Genomic DNA, 24,985 nt, shown 5'->3' with positions numbered 1-24,985 from the left:
CGGTGGACACGTGGTCACCTCCGAGATGTCCCCCCTCAACCTCCCGCCATCCACTCTGAGGTCTTCTCCGTGGTCACTAGGCTCGGCCATTGCCCCCCCCCCCCCATCCAGTGCCGGCTTATCCTCGTAGCAAAAGTAGCTACATATGCTACAGACCCCGCACGAGCTTAATCCGGCACTGCCACCATCGTAGCCACGGCTCCCTTCTCAGCGCAAATCTTTCTGTCGCAACCGCATCTCCGGTAGCACTCGCCCTGCCATGTCCTCTTGCCGACTTACCAACCTCGTTCCTGTCCGCACCATGTGTAACCGTGCCATAGCCGCCGTTTTCTTTTCTCTTCCAAATGTCCCTTTGGTTCGGCACCGTGTCAAGGAGGGCTCAAAGATTCGGAGCATTGCCCGATTGTGCTCCGTTACGACGCGTTGAGCATTTATGGACCTCGGAACAGGTTGCTGCCCCATGATGGTCAACGGCAACTGGATTCATTCTCTTAGAGCTTTTATCTCATCTTATATTACATCTTAAATTTACATCCAAGCCGCTTTACACGGGTTATAAATGGTACGATGAGGTTAGCTAAAGGTGATATGGTGGCATATGAGAAGATGAGGGGAAAGAGGGGAGGGGGACAGGGTTGGGTAAGGGGAGAGAGGCATAAGGCAGATTTGAAACACGGTAGGACCAATACTTCTGCCGTGACTGATCATTATTTTAATGCGGCTGGCTCACACGAAATTGATTTCTCTAAGAGGATGGTACTTTGCAAGCCTACTGGCTATCAACAAAGATTAGTTCACGAAGCCATCCATATATACAGACACAGACACAATGTCAACCGGGAGGATGGTTATAAACTCAGCAATCATTGTAAATATGTCATCAACCACTTTGGGTCATGACTTGATTTGTGTTTTTTTTGTCAAACTCCACCGTCAGCAGTGTGGGTGTGTGGAGCGAGGTGCAATGATTGCCGGGCGGCCCTTTGATTGGTGGAGATCCACTGCGTTGGCGTTGCTTCCTCCCACATTAACATTAGCTGCCCCGCCCATGCTGCGGACACACTTGGGCTACGCCCATTTCTAAACCTTTATAAACAGTTTGCCTTTAGAGGCTAACCCCCCTTTTCCTGATGACGACCGCTTGTGTTGCGACCGAAATGTCGTGGTTTTAGTTTTTATTTTCATTTTATTTTATGCAGGTTAAGAACCAGGCTACAGTATACATTATAGATTGCCAGTACGCTCACTCAGTTTAATAACCATTGCCACAGTCTACATCATAGACTGCCAATATGCTCATCATCTTAAAAACCAGGCTACAGTCTACATTATAGACTGCCAGTACACTCACCGAGGTTAGGAAACAGGCTACAGTCTACATTAAGACTACCAGTACGCTCACTTAGTTTAATAACCATTGCTACAGTCTGCATTATAGACTGCTAGTACACTCACCAAACTTAAATACCAGGCTACAGTCTACATTATAGACTGCCAGTACGCTCACCAAGGTTAAGAACCAGGCTACAGTCTACATTATAGACTGCCAGTACACTCACCCAGCTTAATAACCAGGCTACAGTCTACATTATAGACTGCCAGTACACTCACTCCGATTTAGAACTAGGCTACAGTCTACATTAGTTTTTTATTTTTATTCACTTTCTTTTTATTATTTTTCTCTCTACGTGACCTTACCGAATGAACCAAAGCATAACACTTCAAAGAAGACAAGTGCACGGTGGAGGGGAGTGTACATACAGTCATCTGTATTATAATTAACAAAACAAGAGACACTGTTTTAGGTTTGGTTGAGTACAGCATTGACAAAACGACACGAAGAGGGGTGGGAGGGAGAGAGGAGGAGAAAGAGATCGCTGGGAGGAGGAGGAGGAAGAGCGGAACGAGAAGGGGACGTCACGGGAAGAATCCCACAGCTCTCACGCTGGCGAGGGCCGCAATCTGGGCTCGCGTTACACAAACACGACACTGAACGCGCGGAGAATGAGATCGGGGGGAAAGAGAGAGAAATATATCGCCACGTTCGTCTGCGGCGGCGGCGACGAATTCAACGCGTGACCGAAGCTGATGGAATGAGTTACAAATAAAAAAAAACAGCACACACTCAACACACACACACATTGCTCAAGGTATCCACAAGTACCCACGCTCACACACACACACACGAGTCACGGTATCCACAAGTTACACACGCTCACGGCCACTGCCTGTAACGATGATACCAGTGTATTAAATCACCGCACAAACACCATGGCATCAGGGAGCGTCAATAAGCAGAAGCAGCAGCAGCCGCTGATGGCAGCAGTGGACAGCAGCAGCAGCCCCCACAACGTCAGGGGCTCTGCCACCACCCCGCGCATTGTAACCTCAACGTGAACCCCACGGTATCAGGTAAGCTGGGGCTCGCTAAGGTGTCGGACAGAATCACGGGGGCTGGGTGGGGTAACACGGCGGCCTCGTGAAGAAGCGAGGATCCAAGCAAGCCCAGGGAGGATTCTCATCGCCGCTCAACACCGGGTGGACGTGTGCCCGCTACCGTCACGGCTAGCAGTGGAGAAGCCTTACACCCGTGCTGCAGCTGGCCTACTGAACGGGGGGGGAGGGTGTAGGGGCAGAGAACGACCCTCTGCCACCTCGGGAAGCGAATCGCGGCTGTCGGGACCCAAGTGACCCCTTTGCAGCGAAGTCGGGCGGCGCGTCATCGCCCCAGTCTCGTCCCCACGGAGCTTTCGCGCAACGGGGGCGGCAGTGGTTTATGTTTTCAACAATGTTCCACTTAAAAAAAACATCATCTGCTTTGGATCAAAGTATTCAGTCGAAGGACGACAACGGGCGACGATAATAATGACGCGACGATAGGACAGCTTTAAAGGTCGACACAATTTTGATTATAAAGCGGTTGTAATGCCTCGTCAAGGTTTAGAGAATCACAGCAGGACTCACCGCAACCCTCCCCATCCACCACGTCGCACGTGGGCCACGCCACGGGTCAGGGGTCATGGCAGGGTCAGGGGTCATGCCAGGGTCAGGTCATCCATGGCAGGGCTCGACGCACAGCTCCCAGCTCGGCCACAGATGCAGCTCAGAGTCGCTGCTGGTGGCGGCAGCTGGAAGTAGCACGGGACTGCGGATAATTCGCAATTAGGCTCGTCATTACTGCAGCTCGGAGAGTCAATATAACCGTAATTAATTAAATTTGCGGCAAAGGTAAACAATTGTTTTTTTTACCAGAAGCAATTTGTCAGAGCAGTTGCAATTTGACCAAAATACAAATAACTATAATTACCAACTTTTATCATTATTCCGAAACATCGGCATTCCTAATTGAGGTCTCTAATTTAATTACGGGACTGCAAATGAGGTTTGCACCAAAACATGTGGGCCCGGGTATCGGGACTGGTGAAGGGCGACGCGGTTTTGTTGTTTAAATCCACGCAGCGCTGCGTCTTCACCGCTGCTCTGCAAACGTTTTCTTTTTGCAGCCACCAAACTCCGATCTGAAGCCAACAGCTGACACCAACCGAGCCTCCGGTTTCCATCACGCATCGTTCAATTTTGCACCCACTAATATACCCGACGCACGCAGCGCCACAGCGGCTGTTCCATGGCACGGCGGTCGCCCAATCCAAGCACTATCCCGGCTCGATTCCAAGACCATCCCGTGTGAGTTGGGTCACAGACTACGTCGGCGACAGGCAGCGGAGGGCAGCACGGCAACTATCCATTGCTGCACCGTCCGACGACGCGCCAATGTCCGTGCTCCACGCCTTCACCGGACCCGCGCGAACCGGCGCGGTGAAGTACGGTCGAATAACCAGCCACGATCCGTGCGGCACGGGGGAGGCCCTCGTTCGGCAATGGACAGATACAAAGATAGGCCTTGCGCATATTCTTGCAAATACCAAGATTTGCCAGCTCCAAAACGGACTCTGCGCGTGCGTTGGTGGCACAGCGGTGGCTTGGAGGGCGGCCGCGTTCGTCACCGCAGCTGCGCTCCGATCGGCTCCACGCGAATCGGTTACCGGGGTCAGGTGAGGCCGTTCCCCATCTGCCGGCGCCTCGTTTGTGAATATTCGTTCCCTCCGGCGAGCAGAGCCTCCCGACTGCCACCCGACGTCGAGTGCTTGGGGTGCCGACGTGATGGGCCTGTCAGTCGCTGCTGTGATTCGTTATTGGCCGTGGCGTTTTGGCTCGTACGAGCTGTTGTCGCTGGGCGTCACCGCGCGATCACAAATGTAATCACCGGGACTCGAACACCGAGAGCCATCGTGAGCCGAACGAGCCGCAGGTTACAATATGCGTATTGGCTAGGGACATTCAACGACCTTGTCATCAAAGCATCATTTAAAAATCTAAAACTCAAACTCCACTCTTCTAACAATGTACAATAACCTAATAAAGCACTTTGAATTATTTTGAAAAATAAATATGCCATATATATTGTATTATATATAGTATTTATCAACATTTATATAAGTAATTGACAACTGGTTATAATTTACATAAAATACATTCAATCACGGCAAACTCACAGCTTGTTTTTGTGTTTTTTGTGTTCCCCACCGCCCCCCCCCCCTCTCTCCACTTTCTTTCATGGGGGTTTGAAAAAAGTGGAATTACAACGAAAATGAATAAATACGTCTGGAAATCTGACCCGAACACTGCAGGGCACAACACACGCACGCACACGCACTCCTCAGCCACAAGTACACACACGCACTGCTGAGCCACACGCACGCACACACTACTCAGCCACACGTACACACGCACGTGCACGCACGTGCACGCACGCACACGCAGTCCCATCTCCTGTACCGCCGAGGTGCACAAACTTAGAGCTTTAGGGGGGGGGGACTGGACGCTCCCCCCCCCCCGCCCCCCACACCCCACCACTCCCCACAACTCAGCTCCGCGGGTGCCGCCAGGTCGGGAGGTCACCGGGTCACTTGTTGACGACCAGCGTCTGCACCTGGTTGACGAGTTCGCGCGCGGTCCTGAGCACCACCTGCGCGTCGTGGTGCTCGGCCATTTCTGTTTGTGAAACGAGAGCCAAAAGGGGGGGGGGGAGCGGGGGGGGAGCACAGACGGCACGCGGAACAGTGGGGACGGTTACACAGCGGGGGCGGTTGCACAGCGGGGGCGGTTGCACAGCGGGGGCGGTTGCACAGCGGGGGCGGTTGCACAGCGGGGGCGGTTGCACACCGCCGAGGTGACACACCACGGAGGTGACACACCACTGCGACACGCCGAAGGGTCTGCTACTGCGTGGCTCAACACCGGGTAAGCGTCCGGAAGGGGTCAACCACTGCAGGTTGTATTATTGTTGTTATTGTTGTTGTTGTTATTATTGTTAGTGTTGTTATTGTTATGCACGCGGCTGCAGGTGTTGGTAAACAGGCCGTGCGTCTCCAAGACCGAGAATTCACTCTCCTGACAACGTACAGCAACCCAGTAGTGGTCGGCAAGCGGACGATCCAAGTGGCCTTGCAACAACTTCGCGTGTCCGGCATGAGCGAGGGGAGCGAGGGCAAGGTGCAGTACCAATCGATGAGTAACCATCATGACTTCTTGACCTTTGAAGAAGGGCCACGATCCAAAACATGAACATTTAGCGTCACAGAGCATCGTTAACGATGCAGACCGTTACCCACGTACAAATTCGTGCGTGCAGACCACTTCCCTGCGCGACGATCTGCTCAATTATTAATTAAGAGTTTTATTTTTAAACACGGAGGCCGGGCGAGATGGGTGGTGTGAAGGTGGGGGGGAGGGAGCGATTGGCGGGTGGGGAGTGCACGCGCACCGTTGAAGAACTTGATGATGTCAGTGAAGTCCATGCTGTTGTGCAGGATGATGTCGCGGTACAGCTCCACCATGGCCAGCGCGATGAAGAGCACGAAGTGAGCGGAGGAGACGCGGCGCGCCGCCCAGATCACCTCCCACACAGCGAACACGTCGTCGTACAACAGCTCTGCGCACCACCACCGCCACCACCGCGGAGAGACGGAGGGAGGCAGGGTGAGAGGCAGGGAGGGAGCATTAGGTTGAGGGTTACAGGGAAGTTCACGGTTAGCGTTAGCGTGAGCGTTATGCCGAGTGCTCGGGCTATAGGTTAGGGCTTCAGGCTGTAAGTTAGGGTCTAGGTCAGGGGTCAACAGCCTGCGTCTCCGGAGCCGCGTGCGTCTCTTCAAGGACTGATTTCCTGACGTTATTTATTAAGGAACCACCGTCTTGTATTCACCACACAGTGCATTGTGGCTTTTGAAATATTGAGGGTTTCTTTTTTTACCGAATTCGAAAAAAAATGGCTCTTCTTGTTGTTTTGGTTGCCGACCCCTGGGTTAGCGTGAGCATTAGGCCTTGTTCTAGGCCTGTAGGATAGGTCCTCGGACTCTAAATTAGGGTCTAGGGCTAAAGTTTAGAGGTTATAGACATAGGTTATGGGTTAGGGCTATTGGTTAGGAGTTAGGACTAGAGGGTAGGGGTTATGGATATAGGTTATGGGTTACAGCTAAAAATGAGGAGCCTATAAGTCAAACTCCTAACCTATCGCCTACAGGTCAGAGGTGAGGGTTAGGCGCTGTGGGTTTGGATGAAGGTTAGGGATTTAAGTCATGGTTAGGCCTAAATCGGCTCAGGTGCAGAAGCGAGGTGGATGGTCAATGAATTGGTGAGAGACAGCGACAGCTTTGGTAGGCCTGGTGATGGCGACAGGGTGAGTGCTCTGAGCGGGGTGAAGCGTGAGGCTGTGAGTGGACCCGCCAGTTGCTCACCGCGTTTGAAGTCGAGCAGGAACCAGCGGTAGCAGAAGTAGAAGTGCGTGTAGTCACCATTCTGCACCATCAGCTCGAACATCTCGGGGTCCAGGATCTGGGAACGATGTTACCACCATCGACCATCACCGCCATCAACATCAACACCACCACAATCAACACCATCAACATCAACACCACCATCACCACCACTCTCATCATCAACGCCACCATCACCAAACACTCCCGCCATGAACATCACCGCCACCACGAACATCACCATCACGCCCGCTGCTCCGCACCTGGATGAGGGACCTCATGTTGGCGAAGTGCGTGTCCATGACGCCGCCGTGCGGGAAGTTGAGCGTCATTCTCTTCATCATCTCTGTGAAGCAGCTGTAAGCCAGCGCCTCTGTGTGTGTGCATGTGTGTACATGGTGTGTGCGTGTGTGTGTACATGGTGTGTGCGTGTGTGTATACATGGTGTGTGCGTGTGTGTGTACATGGTGTGTGTGTGTACATGGTGCGTGCGTGTACATGGTGTGTGCGTGTGTGTGTACATGATGTGTGCGTGTGTGTATACATGGTGTGTGCGTGTGTGTACATGGTGTGTGCGTGTGTGTGTACATGGTGTGTGTGTGTGTACATGGTGCGTGTGTGTACATGGTGCGTGTGTGTACATGGTGCGTGCGTGTACATGGTGTGTGCGTGTGTGTGTACATGGTGTGTGCGTGTGTGTGTACATGGTGTGTGCGTGTGTGTATACATGGTGTGTGCGTGTGTGTGTACATGGTGTGTGTGTGTACATGGTGCGTGTGTGTACATGGTGCGTGCGTGTACATGGTGTGTGCGTGTGTGTGTACATGGTGTGTGCGTGTGTGTGTACATGGTGTGTGCATGTGTGTGTACATGGTGTGTGCGTGTGTGTGTACATGGTGTGTGCGTGTGTGTGTACATGGTGTGTGTGTGTACATGGTGCGTGTGTGTACATGGTGCGTGCGTGTACATGATGTGTGCGTGTGTGTGTACATGGTGTGTGCGTGTGTGCATGGTGTGTGCATGGTGTGTGCGTGTGTGTGCACGCGTCCGTGTGCGCAGAGGGTAGCGGTCATGCAGTGGTTAGCGTTGCACTGTGCCGAGTTCGATTCCCGCTCACGACCAATAACAGTGGCGAATATATGAACCTGTCCTGAGTCTCCCCTAGGTCGACTCAGCAGTAAATTTACACCTGGTGCGGTGTGTAAAGATCGCCACTGGGGAGACAAAGGTGTCCGGGCGTGGAGCTGGCCAGCGAGCCCTTTGTGTTGCCAGGCCAGCCTTCATAGGCGCTCGCTAGTTGCCACGCGGCCCAAGCAGTCCGTTACAAGTCAGGCCCGTGGTGGAAACATGGCGCAATTAAAGCGAAAGGAGATGAGAGAATTGGGCTCAGACCGGTCGTCTCGTTCTTAAGCAACGACAGCAAAGCAGCAAAACTCCAGTATGAGAAATAAGAAGATGTTTTACACCCTTTCTGGCAATAAAACAGGAGTTGTGTTAAGATGTTCAAACACCAAATAGAAACCTTTTGCAAGGAATCAAATACTGCATTAACCGCACAGACAGTACTTGTGGTGACTGCAAACAAACATGCCTCTGGTGGTTCAATCTTAATTTGAAGCTTTCGTGACCACAGGAATCCATGCTCTTTGGTTCTTTCGGTAAAGTCACGTGGGTATCAAATAAAATAAATCACGACGTTTTCTGGGCGCAACACAAGCGTCCGTCATCAGGTGATTGCGCCCAAAACGTCGTGATATATTCTATTTTATACCTACCTGACCAAAGAAGGGGGGCTGGGGGGGCTCTTCCGATAACCCGGGAGGGGGGGGGGCGCCAACACAGTCGGTGTCAAAGACACTTGGATCTCGGGATGAGTCACGACACGATCCCCTTCTGCCCTTTGTGCATTCTGCCTCCCGCCCTCGCCCCCACCCTCTGACCCCCCGCCCGTCCCCCACAGCCCCGGCAGCGCCACAGGGCCGGCGTGCCGCACGTACCGTCGTCCAGGATGACGAGCAGCGGCGCGAGGATGTCGCACATGCCCTGCACGTAGCCCACCTCCAGGTGCTCCCACACGTAGCTGCAGGCGGCACAGCACACGCCGGGGGGGGGAGGGGGGAGCGGGGAGCAGCGGGGAGTGGGGGGAGCAGGGAGCGGGGTTGGGTTGGGGTCAGCGGGGAGCGACGTTTCTAACGGCAACAACAAAACACTCGCGGGTGATTTTACTTTTCCCCCCAAGCTGATCCCCCCCAATGACCAAGTCGCCTGACCTCGCCTGACCTCGCCTGACCCTCGGAAGCGAAGCAGGGTCGAGCGTGGATGGCCGAGCGCGTGTCTGCGCTACGCGCTGTTGAGCAGAGGGCAGCGCAGCAAAAGCCGCTGTTGTACTGCACTCGTATGCTCCCGTGTCCCAGCCCTCACCGCCCCGCAACGAGCAGTGCGGAGGGGTTTGGTGAAAATACCCCCGTGAGGCCCGCACGGTGTGCGGAGGCCCTCACCCAGCAACGGATCGAGACAAGGGGATGTCCGCGTGCAATCTGTACTTTACAATTTGGCCCCGCGGAAGTTGCTACCACTGAACTTCTTCCGAGGTCCATTTAAGTGGCCTCTTGTTATCCGCACGCACGCACGTAACAAAGATCCCCCGTGTAGCCTTAACAGACTGTTGAAGCAAGTTCTATTAGCGAGTAGCACCTATGAAGGCACCACGCCCGGCCGCCTTTGTCTCCCCAGTGGGGATGTCTACACACCGCACCAGGCACTCATTTGAGGTCGAGTCGACCTAGGGGATGCCCAGGACCGGTTCAGACAATGGTCACCGGCGTTGGTAGCCGTGAGCGGGAATCGAACTCGCGTCGTCGGGTTCGCAGCGCAGCGCGCCGATCGCTGTGCCACCGCTCCCCGCCGCCTCGAGTGGAAACGTGGGGGCGCCTGCGGGCCGAGGCGCCCCCCCTCCCCCTGGGGTTGCTGAGCCGGAAGTGCCCCCCCCCCCCTCACCTGCACATGATGTTGCGGAGCTTGTCGAGGTTGGCGGCCGTGAAGTACCAGAAGTTGCGGTCACAGCGCTGCACGTCCTTCTCAATGCGGTGCAGGTTCAGCGCGTACGTGTCCAGCAGCTCCGTCTGCCGGGGTCACGGGGGGTCACGGGGGGTCGTGATGAGAGCTTTATTGATACGTCGACAGATGGATGGACTTTTATAACAAACTCATTCCTATCGAACTGCTTTTTGTGTTCACACCTCCCGATTTCCTTCCCCCGCACCTCCGACTAGCGCGGTTGGCTACGTACGGTGCGAAAGAAGTTCAACATTCCCCGCACATATTGGACGTCTTTGAAAAAGAGCTTCACGGCTCATCGGATTCCTCCAGTCTCGAGAAAGATTCTGATGATGATTCTGACGCACGACTAGCTTAGAGCCCGTGGGGAGTCCAGGTGACTCTTTTTGACCGAGGTCAAAATAAACGGACCGTTAATCACCAACGCGTTCCGTCGTGTGAACATTTCGCAATGCGGACGCGACAACCAAATGGATCGCCGAGCAGTGGGGACGAACGCCACCTCCCATCGCTCGCTCGAGCACAGAGACGCTTAAACGTTTGACTTTTTGTTTTGTTTCTGGTGCCACCCCCACCGTGACCCAACACCGGGACGAGTCGCCACCGCCGCCCGGCGACGCTGCCGCCGATTGGCGCCTCCAGACGCACCGCGCGGGGAGCCGTGGTACGAGCGACGACTGACAAACGACGATGGCGGTGTGACGATGACGATTTTGGTGGCGCGGTTCGGCACGGCGACGCCGAGGTGGAACCAACCGTGTACGTGGCGCCCGTGGACGACGCCGGTGACACGGCGTCGCACGGCAGCACGCCCGGCGCGTCCAGGTTGTTGGACGTCGAGGCGCCTGCGGCCGGCGCCGGCGCCGCCACGGCCTCTCCCGTCGCCGGCGGCGTCGACGAACCCCCGGCCTCCCCCGCGACCAACTCCACCACGACGACGTCACGGGTGAACGCGTCATCCTGCGGCTCCTCCCGCCCCTCCTCCTCCTCCTCCTCGCCCTGGGACACCTGCCTCTGCAGGCGCGGGACCTCGCCGAGGCCCCTCGCTCTCTGCTCCTCGCCGCCCGATCCCTCCCGGCCTGCGGCCCGGTTCATGGCGTCGCCGGCCGGGGCCGCGCCCGTCGACGCAAGCTCCTCGGTGTCCTCCGCCATGGTTTTGTCCACCGCTGCCGCCAACTCGGAGCCTCCCGCGACGGCCTTCGCCGCCGCGTCGCGCTCCGCCAACGCTTCACCGCCGCCGCTCCCTGCTTCCACCGCACCGACGCCGTCTGCCGCTTCTTCTTCTACCTCTTCGGTCATCGCCTCCATGATGATGTCCTCGATGTCCCTCGACTCGTCCCATCCCGCTACGTTACCGTCGAGGAGCGCGCCACCACCGCCACCGGCGACGGCCTCGCCGCTTGCTCCCCCCGGCGTCTTCGGCGCCGCTTCCTCTCGGTCCGCGCCGGCGCCGTCCCCCGCTCGGAGCGAAGCATCGCCCCCGTCGGCCGCCTCGGCCTCACCCGCCGCTTCCATCGCGCTCTTGGCGTCATCCCGAGCGGCCGCCTCCTCCTCCTCCGTCTTCGCTCCCTCGCGCAGCCGTCCGTCCCCGCCGCTCCCCGCGCCGTCAGCACAGTCGGGCGCAGGCTCCTTGTCTTTGTCGGCGGCCGGGTCCCGGCTTCCTCCTCCCCCTCCGCCGCTCTCAGTGCCGTTGTCGTCCAGGCTGAAGCTGCCGGCCGTGGTGCCGCGGGAGGACGAGGCGAGCGAGAAGTTGCGCGAGGACGGGAGGCCCGAGTCCGGCGAGTCCGGCACCCGCTTCACGCCCAGCTTCACCGCGCCGCCCGCCTTCGTGCCGGCGGCGGCCGCGGCGGCGGCGGCATCACGGCCCGCCGAGCCCTCCACCTCGTCCACCGACTCAAACACCTGCGCGTACACGTGTGTGTGTGCACGTGTGTGTGTGTGCACGTGTGTGTGTGTGCACGTGTGTGTGTACATGTGTGTGTACGTGTGTGTGTGTGCACGTGTGTGTGTACGTGTGTGTGTGTGCACGTGTGTGTGTGTGAACGTGTGTGAACGTGTGTGTGTGCACGTGTGTGAACGTGTGTGTGTGCACGTGTGTGTGTGTGAACGTGTGCGTGGGGAGCGGTGGCATAGCGGTTAGCACGCCGCGCTACGAACCCGGCGACCCGAGTTCGATTCCCGCTCTCGGCCAACATCGGGTGACGATTATCTGAACCGGCTCTGGGCCTCCACTAGGTCGACTCGGCCTCGAACGAGTACCCGGTGCGGCGTGCAAACATCGCCACCGGGGGAGACAAAGTGACGGTGGCGCCGGCGGCGGGCACCTCGTTGCTGATGCTCGAGTCGCGGTGGATGAGCTGGCGCACGTGGCTGTCGATGCTGCTGCCGGAGCTGAGCTTGGCCAGGGCGGCGGCGTGCGACTCGCGCTCGCGCTGCCGCACGATGGCCTCGCACGCCAGCCACTCCGCCATCGTGTGCTCGTAGAGCGCACGCGTCACCTCGTCCGTCTGGGGGGCGGCGGGGGCCGGGGGCAGGGGGTGGGGTCGGGGATTCGAGTTAGAGGGGGAGCAGCGGTGAGAGTAGAAGGGTGAGCAGAGGAGAGAGGGTGGTGGTGAGTGGAGTGATGGATAGTGAGGATACTGGTGAGGGTAGCGGTGAGGATAAGTAGTAAGGGTAACAGTGAGTGTAGTGGTGAGGATGGTGGTGAGGGTAGTGGCGGGGATAGTGGTGAGAGTAGCGATGAGTGTAGTGATGAGGGTAGTGGTGAGGATACTGGTGAGGTAGTGGTGAGGATAAGTAGTAAGGGTAACAATGCGGGTAGTGGTGGGGGTAGTGGTGGGGGTAGTGGCGGGGATAGTGGTGAGGGTAGCGGTGAGTGTACTGATAAGGGTAATGGTGAGTGTCGTGGTGAGTGTAGTGGTGAGGGCAGCGCCGAACCAAAACCCCCGCGAGCGCCGCCCGTCACAGTGGGTACCGCACCTCTCTCCGCTCGCGCTCCGTCATCCCGAACTTGTAGTGGCCGAGCAGGTAGGGCCACACCTGGTGACGCAGGCTGTGGTCCACTCCGCCGTAGTAAACCAGGCGCAGGAGCTCCTCCTCGCTGATGCTCTGTCGAGGGGGTGGTGGTGGTGGTGGTGGCGGGGAAAGAGAGAGGGGGAGGAGAGACGCTGTAGCTGAGTGTGAATGTTTGTTTTCCCATTATTATCCGAACCGGCTTCATTTTGCCGCGTTCAACCCGGGCTGCCTTGTGCCCCTGACCCCCTCGGGTACAGCTCCCCCCACGGTCAGACCAAAGCCACGGTCGAGCCGGGCTGCCCAGCGCCGCCAACGGCGACGTTCGTGCGCCCCTTGAACCTGCGTGGCGCTCGCGACGCCCGGCACGCCGCTGGCCCGTGCCGGCCGCGTCCCTTGGCAGGATCGACGTGAGTGGTACCTTGCTGTCGGACATGTACTGCTGCCACACGAGAGGCGTGAGTCCCTCCCGGGCGCCCGCCGCCGGGATCATGTCGTGGTTGATGAGCGCCGACAGGTGCGTGCGCACCGTGGAAAGGTGGCGGCAGTAGGCCAGCCCTGCGGCACAGGACACGGCAGTCCGGGTCAGCCCGGAGCCGGCGCCGGGGGACGGTGCTCGGTCACCCGCCGCGCTGACGCAACCGTATTCCACGGCTAGCACGGGTGAGCGCGCGTTAATGACTCTAACGATTGTAATATAATTATAGGAATAATCGCGCAGCATTCGCTCGCAGCGAGCGGGAGGACGACTCAGAGGGGCGCGACGAGGAATCGCAGGGAGGCAGCAGCAGCCGGGCGGTGAGTTGTGGCCCAATTGTTCCCCTCTATGTATTAGGATGTTATTGGCCAACTAATGAGTGCTTACATGTGAGAGGAAACCGGAGCGGCCAGAGAAAACCCACGCGTGTGAGGGGGAAACACTCTATCCCATACAGACGGAGCAGGTGGGATCTCATCGATGGGAGGCAGTTTCACAACATCTAACAAAGGCGGTGGTCACCGCATCACGGCGCTTTCAGATGCGCTTTTGCAGCCGTCTGGAACGCTCTTCCTTCCGATATCGGGAAGCCACTGGAGCGATGCACTTTCAAATAATCTCGATTGAAAACTCATTTCATTAGAACTGCTTTTTGTGTTTATTTTGTTGTCCTTCCCCGCACCTCCGAATAGCGCGGTTGGCTACGTACGGTGCGAAAGAAGTTCAACATCCCCGTAAATTCATCTGTGCGATGATTCACCAACCATCGCCTCGACACAGTGCGTGTGTAGCCACCACGTGGCACAGCGTGTAGCCACTACATGGCACAGCGTGTAGCCACCACGTGGCACAGCGTGTAGCCACCACGTGGCACAGCGTGTAGCCACCACGTGGCACAGCGTGTAGCCACCACGTGGCACAGCGTGTAGCCACCACGTGGCACAGCGTGTAGCCACCACGTGGCACAGCGTGTAGCCACCACGTGGCACAGCGTGTAGCCACCACGTGGCACAGCGTGTAGCCACCACGTGGCACAGCGTGTAGCCACCACGTGGCACAGCGTGTAGCCACCACGTGGCACAGCGTGTAGCCACCACGTGGCACAGCGTGTAGCCACCACGTGGCACAGCGTGTAGCCACCACGTGGCACAGCGTGTAGCCACCACGTGGCACAGCGTGTAGCCACCACGTGGCACAGCGTGTCGCCACCACGTGGCACAGCGTGTAGCCACCACGTGGCACAGCGTGTCACCACCACGTGGCACAGTGTGTAGCCACCACGTGGCACAGTGTGTAGCCACCACGTGGCACAGCGTGTCGCCACTAGTGCCCAGCTGAGAGATATCTACGAACTTCCTTGAGGAAGCCAGTTGTGGGGGGGACCGTGCGTGCGTGCATGTGTGAATGCGTGTGTGTGTGAATGCGTGTGTGCGTGCGTGCGTGTGCGTGCATGCATGTGTGAATGCGTGTGTGTGTGAATGCGTGTGTGTGTGAATGCGTGTGTGTGCGTGCGTGCATGTGTGAATGCGTGTGTGTGTGAATGGTCCGGCAAAACAACCTCCTACCTCCTCGCGGTGCCGGACGGGCAACACTGTCGTGGGCAGTGCTGTGGGGGGAGGGCCAATGCCCATTGGCCTCTCCCCTCATGGCGTCTGTGACCACCACAGTGGCTAAACGGGGGCTCTGGACGGGTGCGAGGGGCTGGTAACCCCTCCACCTTCAATTAACCACCACTAAACTACGAATTAAACATAAACCTGTAATTAATAAGCTTGTGCCGGAGGCCCCGGGGGGTCAGGCTTTTATGACGTCTCCTGGCCAAACCCCATTTGGCGGAGCCAGGAGATTGAATTTTAACCCTCGGGGCTCCTCCAGAAACAACGAAAAACCATTGCGGATGGCCACGTGGAATGTTCGAACGCTCACTGCGGAGGAGAGGCTGCCACTCCTCTGTCGGGAGCTGGACCGGTACCGCCTGGATCTCTGTGGCATTCAGGAGGTCCGGTGGACCGGTTCTGGCTCCTGCCACCATGAGGGGTGGACAGTCCTCTACTCGGGGCAGGAGACTGCCAAACAACAGGGTGTGGCTCTTCTTCTGAACAAAAGAATGAAGGGGGCGTGGGAGCGTGGCGGTGAGGTGTGGGAAGCTGTAAGCCCCAGGATACTTTGGGCTCGCCTTCCCATCAACCAGAGGCGAGGAGTGGTGGTCGTGGTTACTTATGCCCCCACCGAAGACGAACATCCGTGGAGGGATGCAGGCAAAGCCGATGAGTCGGACGCTTTCTATGACCTCCTGTCACAGGTGCTGGCTAAAGTGGCCACTCGGGACAGAGTCATCTTGTTGGGTGACTTCAATGCCCGAGTTGGTCATGATGCTGGCACCTGGTCTGGAGTGATTGGAAGGCATGGGCCAGATCAGCTCAATAATAACGGTAGGAGGCTGCTAGATTTCTGTGCAGCCCATGGGCTTGTAATTACCAACACGCTCTTCCGGCATCGGCGCATCCACACAACATCATGAATGCATGCCGGGTCCAAGCAAGAACATCTGCTGGACTACGTAGTGACGGACCAGCGGATGCGAGCCCATGTCCTTGACACCAGGACCTACCGTGGAGCTGATCTGCCCTCTGACCATCGACTAGTCATCTGTAAGATGCGCCTGCCATTCTTCCACTCCGGTGGTGGGTGTACACCCAGGATCCCATTCCAACCAAAAGTGGCCTGGTCTAAGTTAGCTGATGAAAGTTGCAAGCGAGAATTTCATCATCGCTTGCAGCTGGGGTTGGCATCGTCCCCCACTCCACCTGATGTCGAGGGTAAATGGGCGAGGTTTAAGACTGTGACTCATGCAGCTGCAATGGCTGCTTTGGGTACGCGGTCCAGACCTCCCCGGGAACCCTGGCTGACGGAGGAGGTGTTCAGGTTAATTGAGAAAAAGCGACAGGCCCACTCTCATCGCCTACAGCATCCCACGTCAGAGAATGAGGAGGTTTACCGCAGTCTTCGCTCGGAGGTTCGGAGAGCCGTGAGGCGCTGCAAGGATGGGTGGTGGTCGCGGGTTGCTGAGGAGATGGAGTCTGCCTCAGTAGCCCGCGATCACAAATCACTATTTAACTCCATCAAAAAAGTAACCTGCAGCGCCACACCTATTACCATCATTAGAGGAAAAAACGGTGATCCAATCTCCGACCCCCAGGAACAGGTTTGCAGATTTGCTGAGCATTTCTGTGAGGTCCTGGGGGAGGGAAAATCTCTCAGCCAGGAAAACATCATGGCACAAAGTGGGGATAACCCTGCTGAGGCTGCGGTGCCTCAAATATTGGAAGAGGTCACCCCCTGTGAGTGGCTGGCTGAGGTTCCAGCTGTTGAGGAAGTACTGAGGGCGATCCGGAGTCTGAGACCAGGGAAGGCACCGGGCAGAGATGATCTCCCAGGCGAAATGCTGAGGGAGGGTGGCGTTTGTGCACAGACTGCTCTATATGACATCATAACAACAGTCTGGACCACTGGACGGGTTCCGCAGGACTGGAAGGATGCCCTGGTGGTCCCCCTCTTTAAGAAGGGGGACCGTACCGACTGTAACAACTACAGGGGCATCTCACTCCTCAGTGTGCCGGGTAAGGTCCTGGCAAGGATTATTCAACATCGCCTTGCTAGGCATGCTGAGGAGAGGCTTGCGGAGCCCCAATGCGGTTTCAGGAAAGGGCGGTCCTGCACAGATGCCATATTTTCTGTCCGTCTGCTACAGCAGAGGTGTAGGGAATTCCAAAAAGACCTACATCTCTGCTTTATTGACCTGGTCAAGGCCTATGATACCATCAGTAGGACTGGGCTTTGGGTTGTTCTACGTTCTTTCGGAGTCCCTGACCCTCTGCTCACGATCATTAAGGACCTTCATGATGGTGAGCGGGCCCGGGTAAAACTACGTGGCCGGGAGTCGGAGCCTTTCCCTGTACACCTTGGGGTGCGACAGGGATGTCCTCTGGCTCCCACATTATTTAACATCTATTTCGACTGCGTAGTTCGTGAAGCCTTTAATAGCTGTACCGGGGGAATTACCATTTGGTACAGATATAATGGGAGGCTGATCGACGCCCGGGTGCGATCAAGGGATGGCTCCCTATTGGTCAACCACGTTATGTATGCCGATGATTTGGTAATAGCTGCTCATTCAGAAGAGGAGTTGGAGACGCTGCTGCTGAGACTGGAGTGTGCCACTAAGAGGTGGGGCCTTACCATCAGCCCCACCAAAACTAAGCACCTGCCTGGGTATTTTGTACCATCGGGCACTCCACCCCCACAACTCCCAATCGGTGATGGGGCAGTTGTGGAGAGAGTAGAGAGTTTCCCATACCTGGGCAGTGTGCTCATGACCGGCTCCAGTTTATCAGCAGAGGTCTCACTCCGAATCAGTCGAGCGGCAATATCTTTTCATCGGTTGCGTAACGCTGTGTGGAAGCTACCTGGTCTGTCGCTCCGCACGAAGCTTCAGGTCTTCTCGGCCACGGTCATTCCCTCCCTTCTCTACGCTTGCGAAACGTGGACCCCCCTAGTGGAGCATCTTCGCCGGTTGGAAACATTTAGGCTGGCCTGCCTACGATCCATCCTGGGTTTAACCAGGCTGGATTGTGTGAGGAGCTCACAAGTCCTTGAAAGATCTGGGCAAAGTCCCATCAGTGAGCTCCTCCGGCAGGCAAGGCTGCGTTGGCTGGGTCATGTAGCCCGCATGCCCAGCCACCGCATGCCTAAACAGCTTCTGTTCGGCCGGATCGAGGGGGCTAAACGGGCGCGGCACGGGCTAGAGAAGAGATGGAGTGATGTGGTACAGGAGGACGTGGAGCTGAGTGGACTTGCCGATGACTGGTACCAGCGGTGTCAAGATCGGCCTCAGTGGAGGAGGCTCGTGAAGGACGCTACTGGGCAGTTGGAGGCAGTTGCCCTCCAACAACAACGGAGGGCGGAGGAGCGACGCTCACAACAACGAGCGGAGCGCCGGGTGGTTAAAGCACAGCAAGTTGGCACAGTAGGGGGCACAGGTGGTGCATCAGCCAGTCATCTCAGTCATCTCGGTCATCTCGGTCAGTCGACCCTTGGCACCTGGGTCTGCCCCGTGACCTCCTGCCAGCGGGCGTTCGACACTTCACGTGGCCTCAGGGTGCACATGGCCTGGCACAAGCGTCGTGGTGACGTCACCGCCACTTAGTGGCGAATGGCGGTTGTTGTTGTTGTTGTGTGTGAATGCGTGTGTGTGTGAATGCGTGTGTGTGCGTGCGTGCGTGTGCATGCGTGTGCGTGCGTGTACGTGCGTGCATGCGTGTGTGAATGCGTGTCTGTGTGTGCGTGTGTGTGTGCGTGCGTGTGTGTGCGTGTGTGCGTGTGCGTGCTTTCCGGGTGACGACTTGGTGACTTGGTGCCGCCACACTCACATCCGTAGAACGCCCGCGAGAGGATCTGCCTCTTCATGGTCTCGCACAGCAGCTTCAGCGGGGCCCTGCGGGGCGGCACGGGCGGGACGTGCACGTCACGAAGTGGCCGCGACAACAATTTTACTCTGCGGGGAATTTGCCTCGATAATCCCACGATCAGCGTCATCCTCCAGAGAATGCTAAACCGAGTTAAGCGCAGAACCAAGTTTAAATGTAATAAATACATAAATACACACTCCTTGCCCCATCCCCCGCACCTCCGATGAGCACGGTTGGCCTCGCACGGTGCAAAAGACGTTCAACGTACATAGACAGAGATGGTGCGTCAACAATAACCATATGGTCGGTGATGTTTCGCGCAATGGCCCTTCTTTACAGCACATAATATATTTATTATTTTGAGATTCGCATGCTCTGAAAAAGGGCGACCACCCGAAACGTCGCCTATTACACATTCTTCCTTTAAAGGCCACCGCGCCGCGTTATTGACGAGCGTGCCGAGTTTTTGCGTTTGTTGATTTCGTCCGATCGCAGTTGGGCGGCTGAAACCCGGCCTCGGCGGTGCCAGCTCAGCAGTCTGACCTTTGACCCCCTCGCGCGGCAGCCCCTCTGCCCACGAGATACGATTGACCGGCAGTAAGCGTTCGTTGGACGGTAGATACATTTGGTTCAGCCCGGAGTGACCCGCCCCGAGGCACCTGTCGTGAGCGCAGGTGATGAGCGAGGAGGAGCGAGCGTCGGGGGGAGTGGCGGCCGGAGAACACGAACACGACCCCCGCCGAGTCGACCCCTCCAGTTGCCACGACAACACGGCCTGCATGCCGCCCCCATGCAGCTCCAGGAGGTCAGGGGGCACTGTTGGTGGAGTGGTGGGGGGGGGGGGGCGTGATGGGGGTGGATGCGAGAGTAGGCAGTTGGCGGTGGGTTTAAAAGCGTCGTGAAGGCTGGAATTCAATCGGCTGTTGTGTCAGCCACGCGACCGTGGTGTGTGTACGCGTGTGCGCATGTGTGTGTCTAGCGCAGTGTGTAAACATCAGCGCTGGGGAGACAAAGGCGGCCGGGCGTGGTGCTGGCCACACTACGGCTCCATGCACCATGCCAGCCTTCGTAGGTGCTCGTGAACTGCACTTTCCCAACTGCCTGTGGAAGGCTATTTGGGGGACCTTTCTATTTGTGTGTGTGTGTGCGTGTGTACGCGCGCGTGCGTGTGCGTGCGTGTGTACGCGCGCGTGCGTGAGTGTGCGCGTGCCGTTCTCGCTGCGCATGCTCGGGTAGGTGATGCGGAAGACGTAGTCCGTGGCCTCGTCCTCGCCTTCCCCGTCGGGCGGGCGGCCGCGGCACGATCGCCGCTTCAGCTTGGGGAACACCTTGCCCTGCGGGGGGGGGGGAGGGGGGGCGACGCTCGTTAGCCACACAAGCAATCGCATCCGAGCAACGAACGACATCCGAGCAGTTCACCTACGGAGCTCCCGACCCGCCGGGCGGCTGCGAGGTGGCCAGCGAACGGCCATACCGCCCATGAGTCCGTGGGCGCATATCCTAAGGGTGCTGTCCCCTCGTACGCCTGCTGGATATTCTCCCGGGTACTTCTGGTTCTCCCCCCCCCACCCCCCCCCACCCCCCCCACGTGGAGCAGATTTTCCAACGTTGCCACATAGCAGACGTCATTCCTAGATTCGTTATCCACTTTATTCACACCCCAGAAAAATACGAGCACGCCGCTCTCCCAATGTGCAGTTGCGCAAAGGCCGGTACCTGCGACCTGACCTCGGCGCGATTCATTCTACCACCTAAGCGGCAACATACCGCTGCCACGCACGAGTCCCGGGCTCCTCTAACCCCGAGCTCGTTCACCACTCCATTCATTCCCCGAAAGAGACGCTGGCACGGAGGGGCGGGGGTGGCGGGGTCACCGGGCAATCGCAGGACATCTCAGCAGAAACGCCCCGGGGAAGGAACGTGGGAGTGCAGCGTGCGGGCGGTCGGGCAGTCGGGCGGGCGGGCACCTTGCCACGCTGCGACCAGAGTGGCGGGTCGAGTTGCCCGCGGGGCAGGAGGCCGTTCTCCATGCACGAGAGGAAGGCCAGGAGGTGGCCGCCCTGCGGGAAGTGCAGCGGGGGTCTCTGCACGCCGTCCTGGCTCACCAGCACCACCGTGCCGCCGTTGTCGGCTGCGGTCCGGGCCCCGGGGCACAGGAGGATGGGGGGGATGCGGGGGAGTGGGGGGGGGATGCGGGGGAGTGGGGGGGGGGGGGTGCGGGGGGGGGGACAGGGGTGTCAGAGAATGTCAACGTGGGGGGGAGGGGGGGAGAGCAGATGTCCTGGAAGGCCACTGCTGGGACTACCCGTGCCCAGGTGATTCGATGAATTGTCAAGATTTGAGGTTTGCGATTATAATTGAGGAATTGGTCCTCGTCGCAAACATCTCGTTGGCATGTTCCGTTTTCCTTCTGTTTCTGTCTTGTTAGGTCCGTTAGCCAGTAGGCAACCTCCTGCCAGCGGGCATTGGACACTTCACGTGGCCTTAAAGTGTACATAGCCTGGCACAAGCGCCATGGTTACGTCACCGCCACTTAGTGGCGAATGGCGGTTGTTGTTGTTGTTATGGGTGCGTGTGTGCATCCACCCCCAGGTAGTGTCGCGGTTAGCGCTACGCTGCGCTACGAACCTGGCGACCCGGATTTGATTCCCGCTCACGGCCAACACCGGTGATGATTATCTGAACCGGACCTGGGCCTTCTATAGGTATACTCAGCCTAAAATTAGTACCTCGTGTGATGTGTAAGCATCGCCACTGGGGAGACAAAGGCGCCTGGGCGTGGTGCTAGCCACCCACCCCCTCGTGTGCCGTTCCAGCCTTCATAGGTGCTCGCAAACAGCACTTGCCCCTATAGTCTGCTAAAGACTATGCGGGAGATCTTTATCTTTGTGTTTTCTGCACCTTGGTGCTCGCGCTCACCAGCTGAACATTCACAACAGACATCAGCTGCGCTCTCTGGGAGCAAGTCTCAGCGAACGGGGTCAAGAGGAAGCAGAGCGCGAACACGTAGTGACACCTCGTCACACGGCTGCCTCCACGTGCGACGGCCCACACTATTTGCCGTGGGACGGGAGAAGGGTGCCGCTCGTGTGGGTACGTCCCCGTGTGTGTAGGTCCCTGTGTGTGCAGGTCCCCGTGTGTGTAGGTCCCTGTACACTCGCACGAGCACTCACGCTGCTGGTGGCAGTGCAGATACACGATATCCTCCATGTGAACGGTGATGGCATAGTCCCAGTACACACTGCGCACGCACACAGAGACAAAGATCCCACATAGAGTCTCAACAGTGAGCAGCTATGAAGGCCGGCACGGCACACGAGGGGGTCGCCGACCAGTACCACGCCCGTTCTGCCTTTGTCTCCCCAGTGGCGATGTTTACACACCGTACCAGGAACCCACTTGAGGCTGAGTCGACCTCGGGCAGCCCCAGGACCGGTTCAGATAATGGCCACCGGTGTTGGACGGGAGCGGGAATCAAACTCGGGTGGCCGGGTTCGTAGCGCGGCTCGCTAACCACTGCGCCACCGCTCTCCACACGCAAACGGCCGCAGAGGTCACAGAGTGACCTCCTGCTCAAACGAGCGCTGACGCATCGGTGCTCATCCCCTGCTTAAAGCCCTGCAAAGTCAGTGGTGGAAATTCCACATTACCATGACGGGGTTTAGTCTACCCATACGACAACCACCGTTGACGACGCCACAAAGGGGTGGTTATTTTATCGACCCTGGAGGGAAGAATGATCGGTTGAAACAACCCCTCAAGTCGGGATGTGCGACCGTCCGATTGCGAGCCGCTCGCTTCATTCCTCGTGGGGTGGGGGCTGAAACGAATTTTTTTCTATATAATTAAAACTAAAACTTGTAGCGACCAAAATATTGATTTGCGTGTTACAATTTCAATTAACGTCCGAAGACGAGAGAGCTCAAGGTTGTGGCGAGCAGAGCCGGGAGGTGGCCGAACGCGTCCAAGCGCACGGGCTGCCCGGGCCGCGGCCAGCCACGTCGGCCTTCAGGGGGCTCCGCTGGGAAGGCCGCGCCCGGACGCCGTGAGTTCGTCAGTCGCTCTGGCGGGGCCTGTGCCCTCTTAGCCCGAGCCACCTACGACGACGTCGTCAACAACAACATCAGCGGTGGCGTCATCGTCAACAACACGGGCACAAGCAAGCGCAAGCAGGAAGCACAATCACACACAACACGTGGGGGACGGCACAACCGGGCAGCTGACATCCGTAATCCAGGCAGACACGAAGTTCATTGTCAGCCAGCAGACGGTTCACTTTGTGACCCGAACGAGACGGAGCAGTCCCACAAACAACACAGTGCGTGGTCCTCCTCATTACACAAGGGTTGTGGGACTCGGTGAGGCTTTCCTGGATCAATAATTTACGTTGGGATGTTGGGTGCTATCGTCTTTTCAAGGAAATCGGAGTACTCCAGAGGAACCCGACACACACGCGCACACACACGGGGGTACAACCCTCGGTGGCTAACGGTGGTATGTTAGTAAACCGGCACTCTGTAAAGCCACCTCCTGGCCATCTCGCAGCTCAGCGGAGTCTAGGAGTCTCACAGATATCTACGTGATCCACCTACCCTCGTCTCGCCACCACCCTCCCCCCCCCTCCTCAAGCACGGTCCTGGAATCAGGCCGCCGCGCGTTCGACCCGACTCAAGAATCACAGCCGAGCGAGCGCCGGTGGCCCCGACTCCAGCGCCAGCCGGGTCAGCGGCACGCGGCCCGGTAGCGCGGCGGTGAAGTCCGAGCCGGCACGGGGCCCGAGCTCCCGTGGGCAGCGGCCACCCCCCCCCTCCCCCTTCGGCCCCAGCGCCGCCGTGTAAAGTAGAAAATTCATCACCGCCGAGCATCGACCCGCATGCGCCAACGCCGACCCTTGAAGGTCACCGCTGACGCAGGCGTCCCCACCGCCACGGGATTGGGGTGCGGGTGAAGAAGGGGGAAATGGCATCAAACGGAATCCCGGCCCCGTGCAAGAGCCGGTCAAATTAACACGAAATTTACTCCGCGGGGGATCGAGCGAACGTCCCGCGAACCAGGGCCGTCCCAGGAAACCCACAGAGACGAGGGGAAGCCCTAGGAGGGGGCGGAGGGGGACGAGAGCGGCCACGGGAACGCGCGATGAGGAGGGGGTCTCGCGGCAGCGTGAGCCCTGGGGGGTCCGTGGAAGCGAAGCCGCCCCCGAGTCCCCGCAAACTCCCCCCCCCCCTCCCTAACGAGGCCAGTGAACTCGTTAACTCAGGCTGAGGTCATCCCGGCACCCATTAAGGCATCGCTATTCAATTTGTTGACCTTTGTGCTACCGGGTGGAAGTGCGCTGGAAACCAATAATCAGGGCCTCATTGCTCACTGATTTTTTATTTCGGGCCGCTGGTAGACAGCAGTGGGTACGTGACGAGTAGACACAGCCACGGCGATGGGGTATACTCATGGAATTAAGTCCTGCTTACAAACGATGATGATTATGATGGTGTCCCTTATTACTCCAAGAAAGCCTCACAAACTCATTCCTTGTTAAGGGAGTCATCATTGTCATGTTTGGCCCAATTACTTTTTCCAAAACGCATTTATGTGACTGTGGGAGAAAAGCGGAGGGGCTGGTGGCAAGAACTCGAGGGAGATCCGGTGAATGCGCTCACAAGATGGTCCCACGGCAACAGGGGCACGTGTCGCGAGGGCACACTACCTCCTCGCTCGCTCGACCATTTTTGTCGTTAATGCGGCCATTTTCGGCAGGGGGCTTAATTAAATTCCCACGAGCAGGAATGCGAACGGCCATCACGGACGCTGACGCCGACGCTCGTCGCCACCATCGAGGCAACGTCCTGCCCCCCCCCCCATCCCGGGTGACGGCATGGGTTGGGGGGGGGGGGGCACGGGCGCATCGTCGTCACCGACAACGCTACGGCCTGGGGTGGCGACGTTAAATTTCGTCGGCGCACAGCCGCACGTTGCCGCGTGCCGATCAAGAGTCGGGAGGCCCTCGGTAGTGACGGAAGTGGCTGAGCGCCCCTCCAGCATCCGATTAGTATGGCCAAGATGCTTGCGTTCATGGATAAATATGATTTGTAGGCCATTTCGAGGCGGTAGGCTGCACGTGGTACACACCTGCCAATATCACTGATTCAAGGCAGTGTTCTTTC

At 57.7% G+C, this 24,985-nt stretch overlaps 1 protein-coding gene across 4 annotated transcripts in view; it reads right to left on the bottom strand.

Moving 5' to 3' along the window:
* Window positions 1–4,586: 4,586 nt before the first annotated feature.
* LOC144933009 (small G protein signaling modulator 2-like) overlaps window positions 4,587–24,985 on the bottom strand; it is a 49,055-nt gene continuing 28,656 nt past the window's right edge. For all 4 annotated transcript variants that reach the window (XM_078857432.1, XM_078857433.1, XM_078857435.1 and 1 more), the window contains 15 exons: window positions 22,001–22,068; window positions 20,795–20,958; window positions 20,038–20,161; window positions 19,487–19,643; window positions 18,789–18,853; window positions 13,303–13,439; window positions 12,849–12,977; window positions 12,194–12,376; window positions 10,626–11,771; window positions 9,810–9,934; window positions 8,810–8,892; window positions 7,076–7,185; window positions 6,795–6,891; window positions 5,825–5,992; window positions 4,587–5,052 (listed from right to left, as the gene is read on the bottom strand). In XM_078857432.1, the coding sequence (XP_078713558.1) occupies window positions 4,964–5,052; window positions 5,825–5,992; window positions 6,795–6,891; window positions 7,076–7,185; window positions 8,810–8,892; window positions 9,810–9,934; window positions 10,626–11,771; window positions 12,194–12,376; window positions 12,849–12,977; window positions 13,303–13,439; window positions 18,789–18,853; window positions 19,487–19,643; window positions 20,038–20,161; window positions 20,795–20,958; window positions 22,001–22,068 (2,845 nt within the window). In that variant the 3' untranslated portion in view covers window positions 4,587–4,963. The remainder of the gene's footprint in view (window positions 5,053–5,824; window positions 5,993–6,794; window positions 6,892–7,075; window positions 7,186–8,809; window positions 8,893–9,809; window positions 9,935–10,625; window positions 11,772–12,193; window positions 12,377–12,848; window positions 12,978–13,302; window positions 13,440–18,788; window positions 18,854–19,486; window positions 19,644–20,037; window positions 20,162–20,794; window positions 20,959–22,000; window positions 22,069–24,985) is intronic.

The sequence above is a fragment of the Lampetra fluviatilis genome, chromosome 6 (assembly GCF_964198595.1).
Source record: "Lampetra fluviatilis chromosome 6, kcLamFluv1.1, whole genome shotgun sequence".
NCBI classification, from domain to species: Eukaryota; Metazoa; Chordata; class Hyperoartia; order Petromyzontiformes; family Petromyzontidae; genus Lampetra; species Lampetra fluviatilis.
The sequence above is the reverse complement of the archived record's forward strand: the minus strand, read 5'-3'. Positions and strand labels throughout refer to the sequence as shown.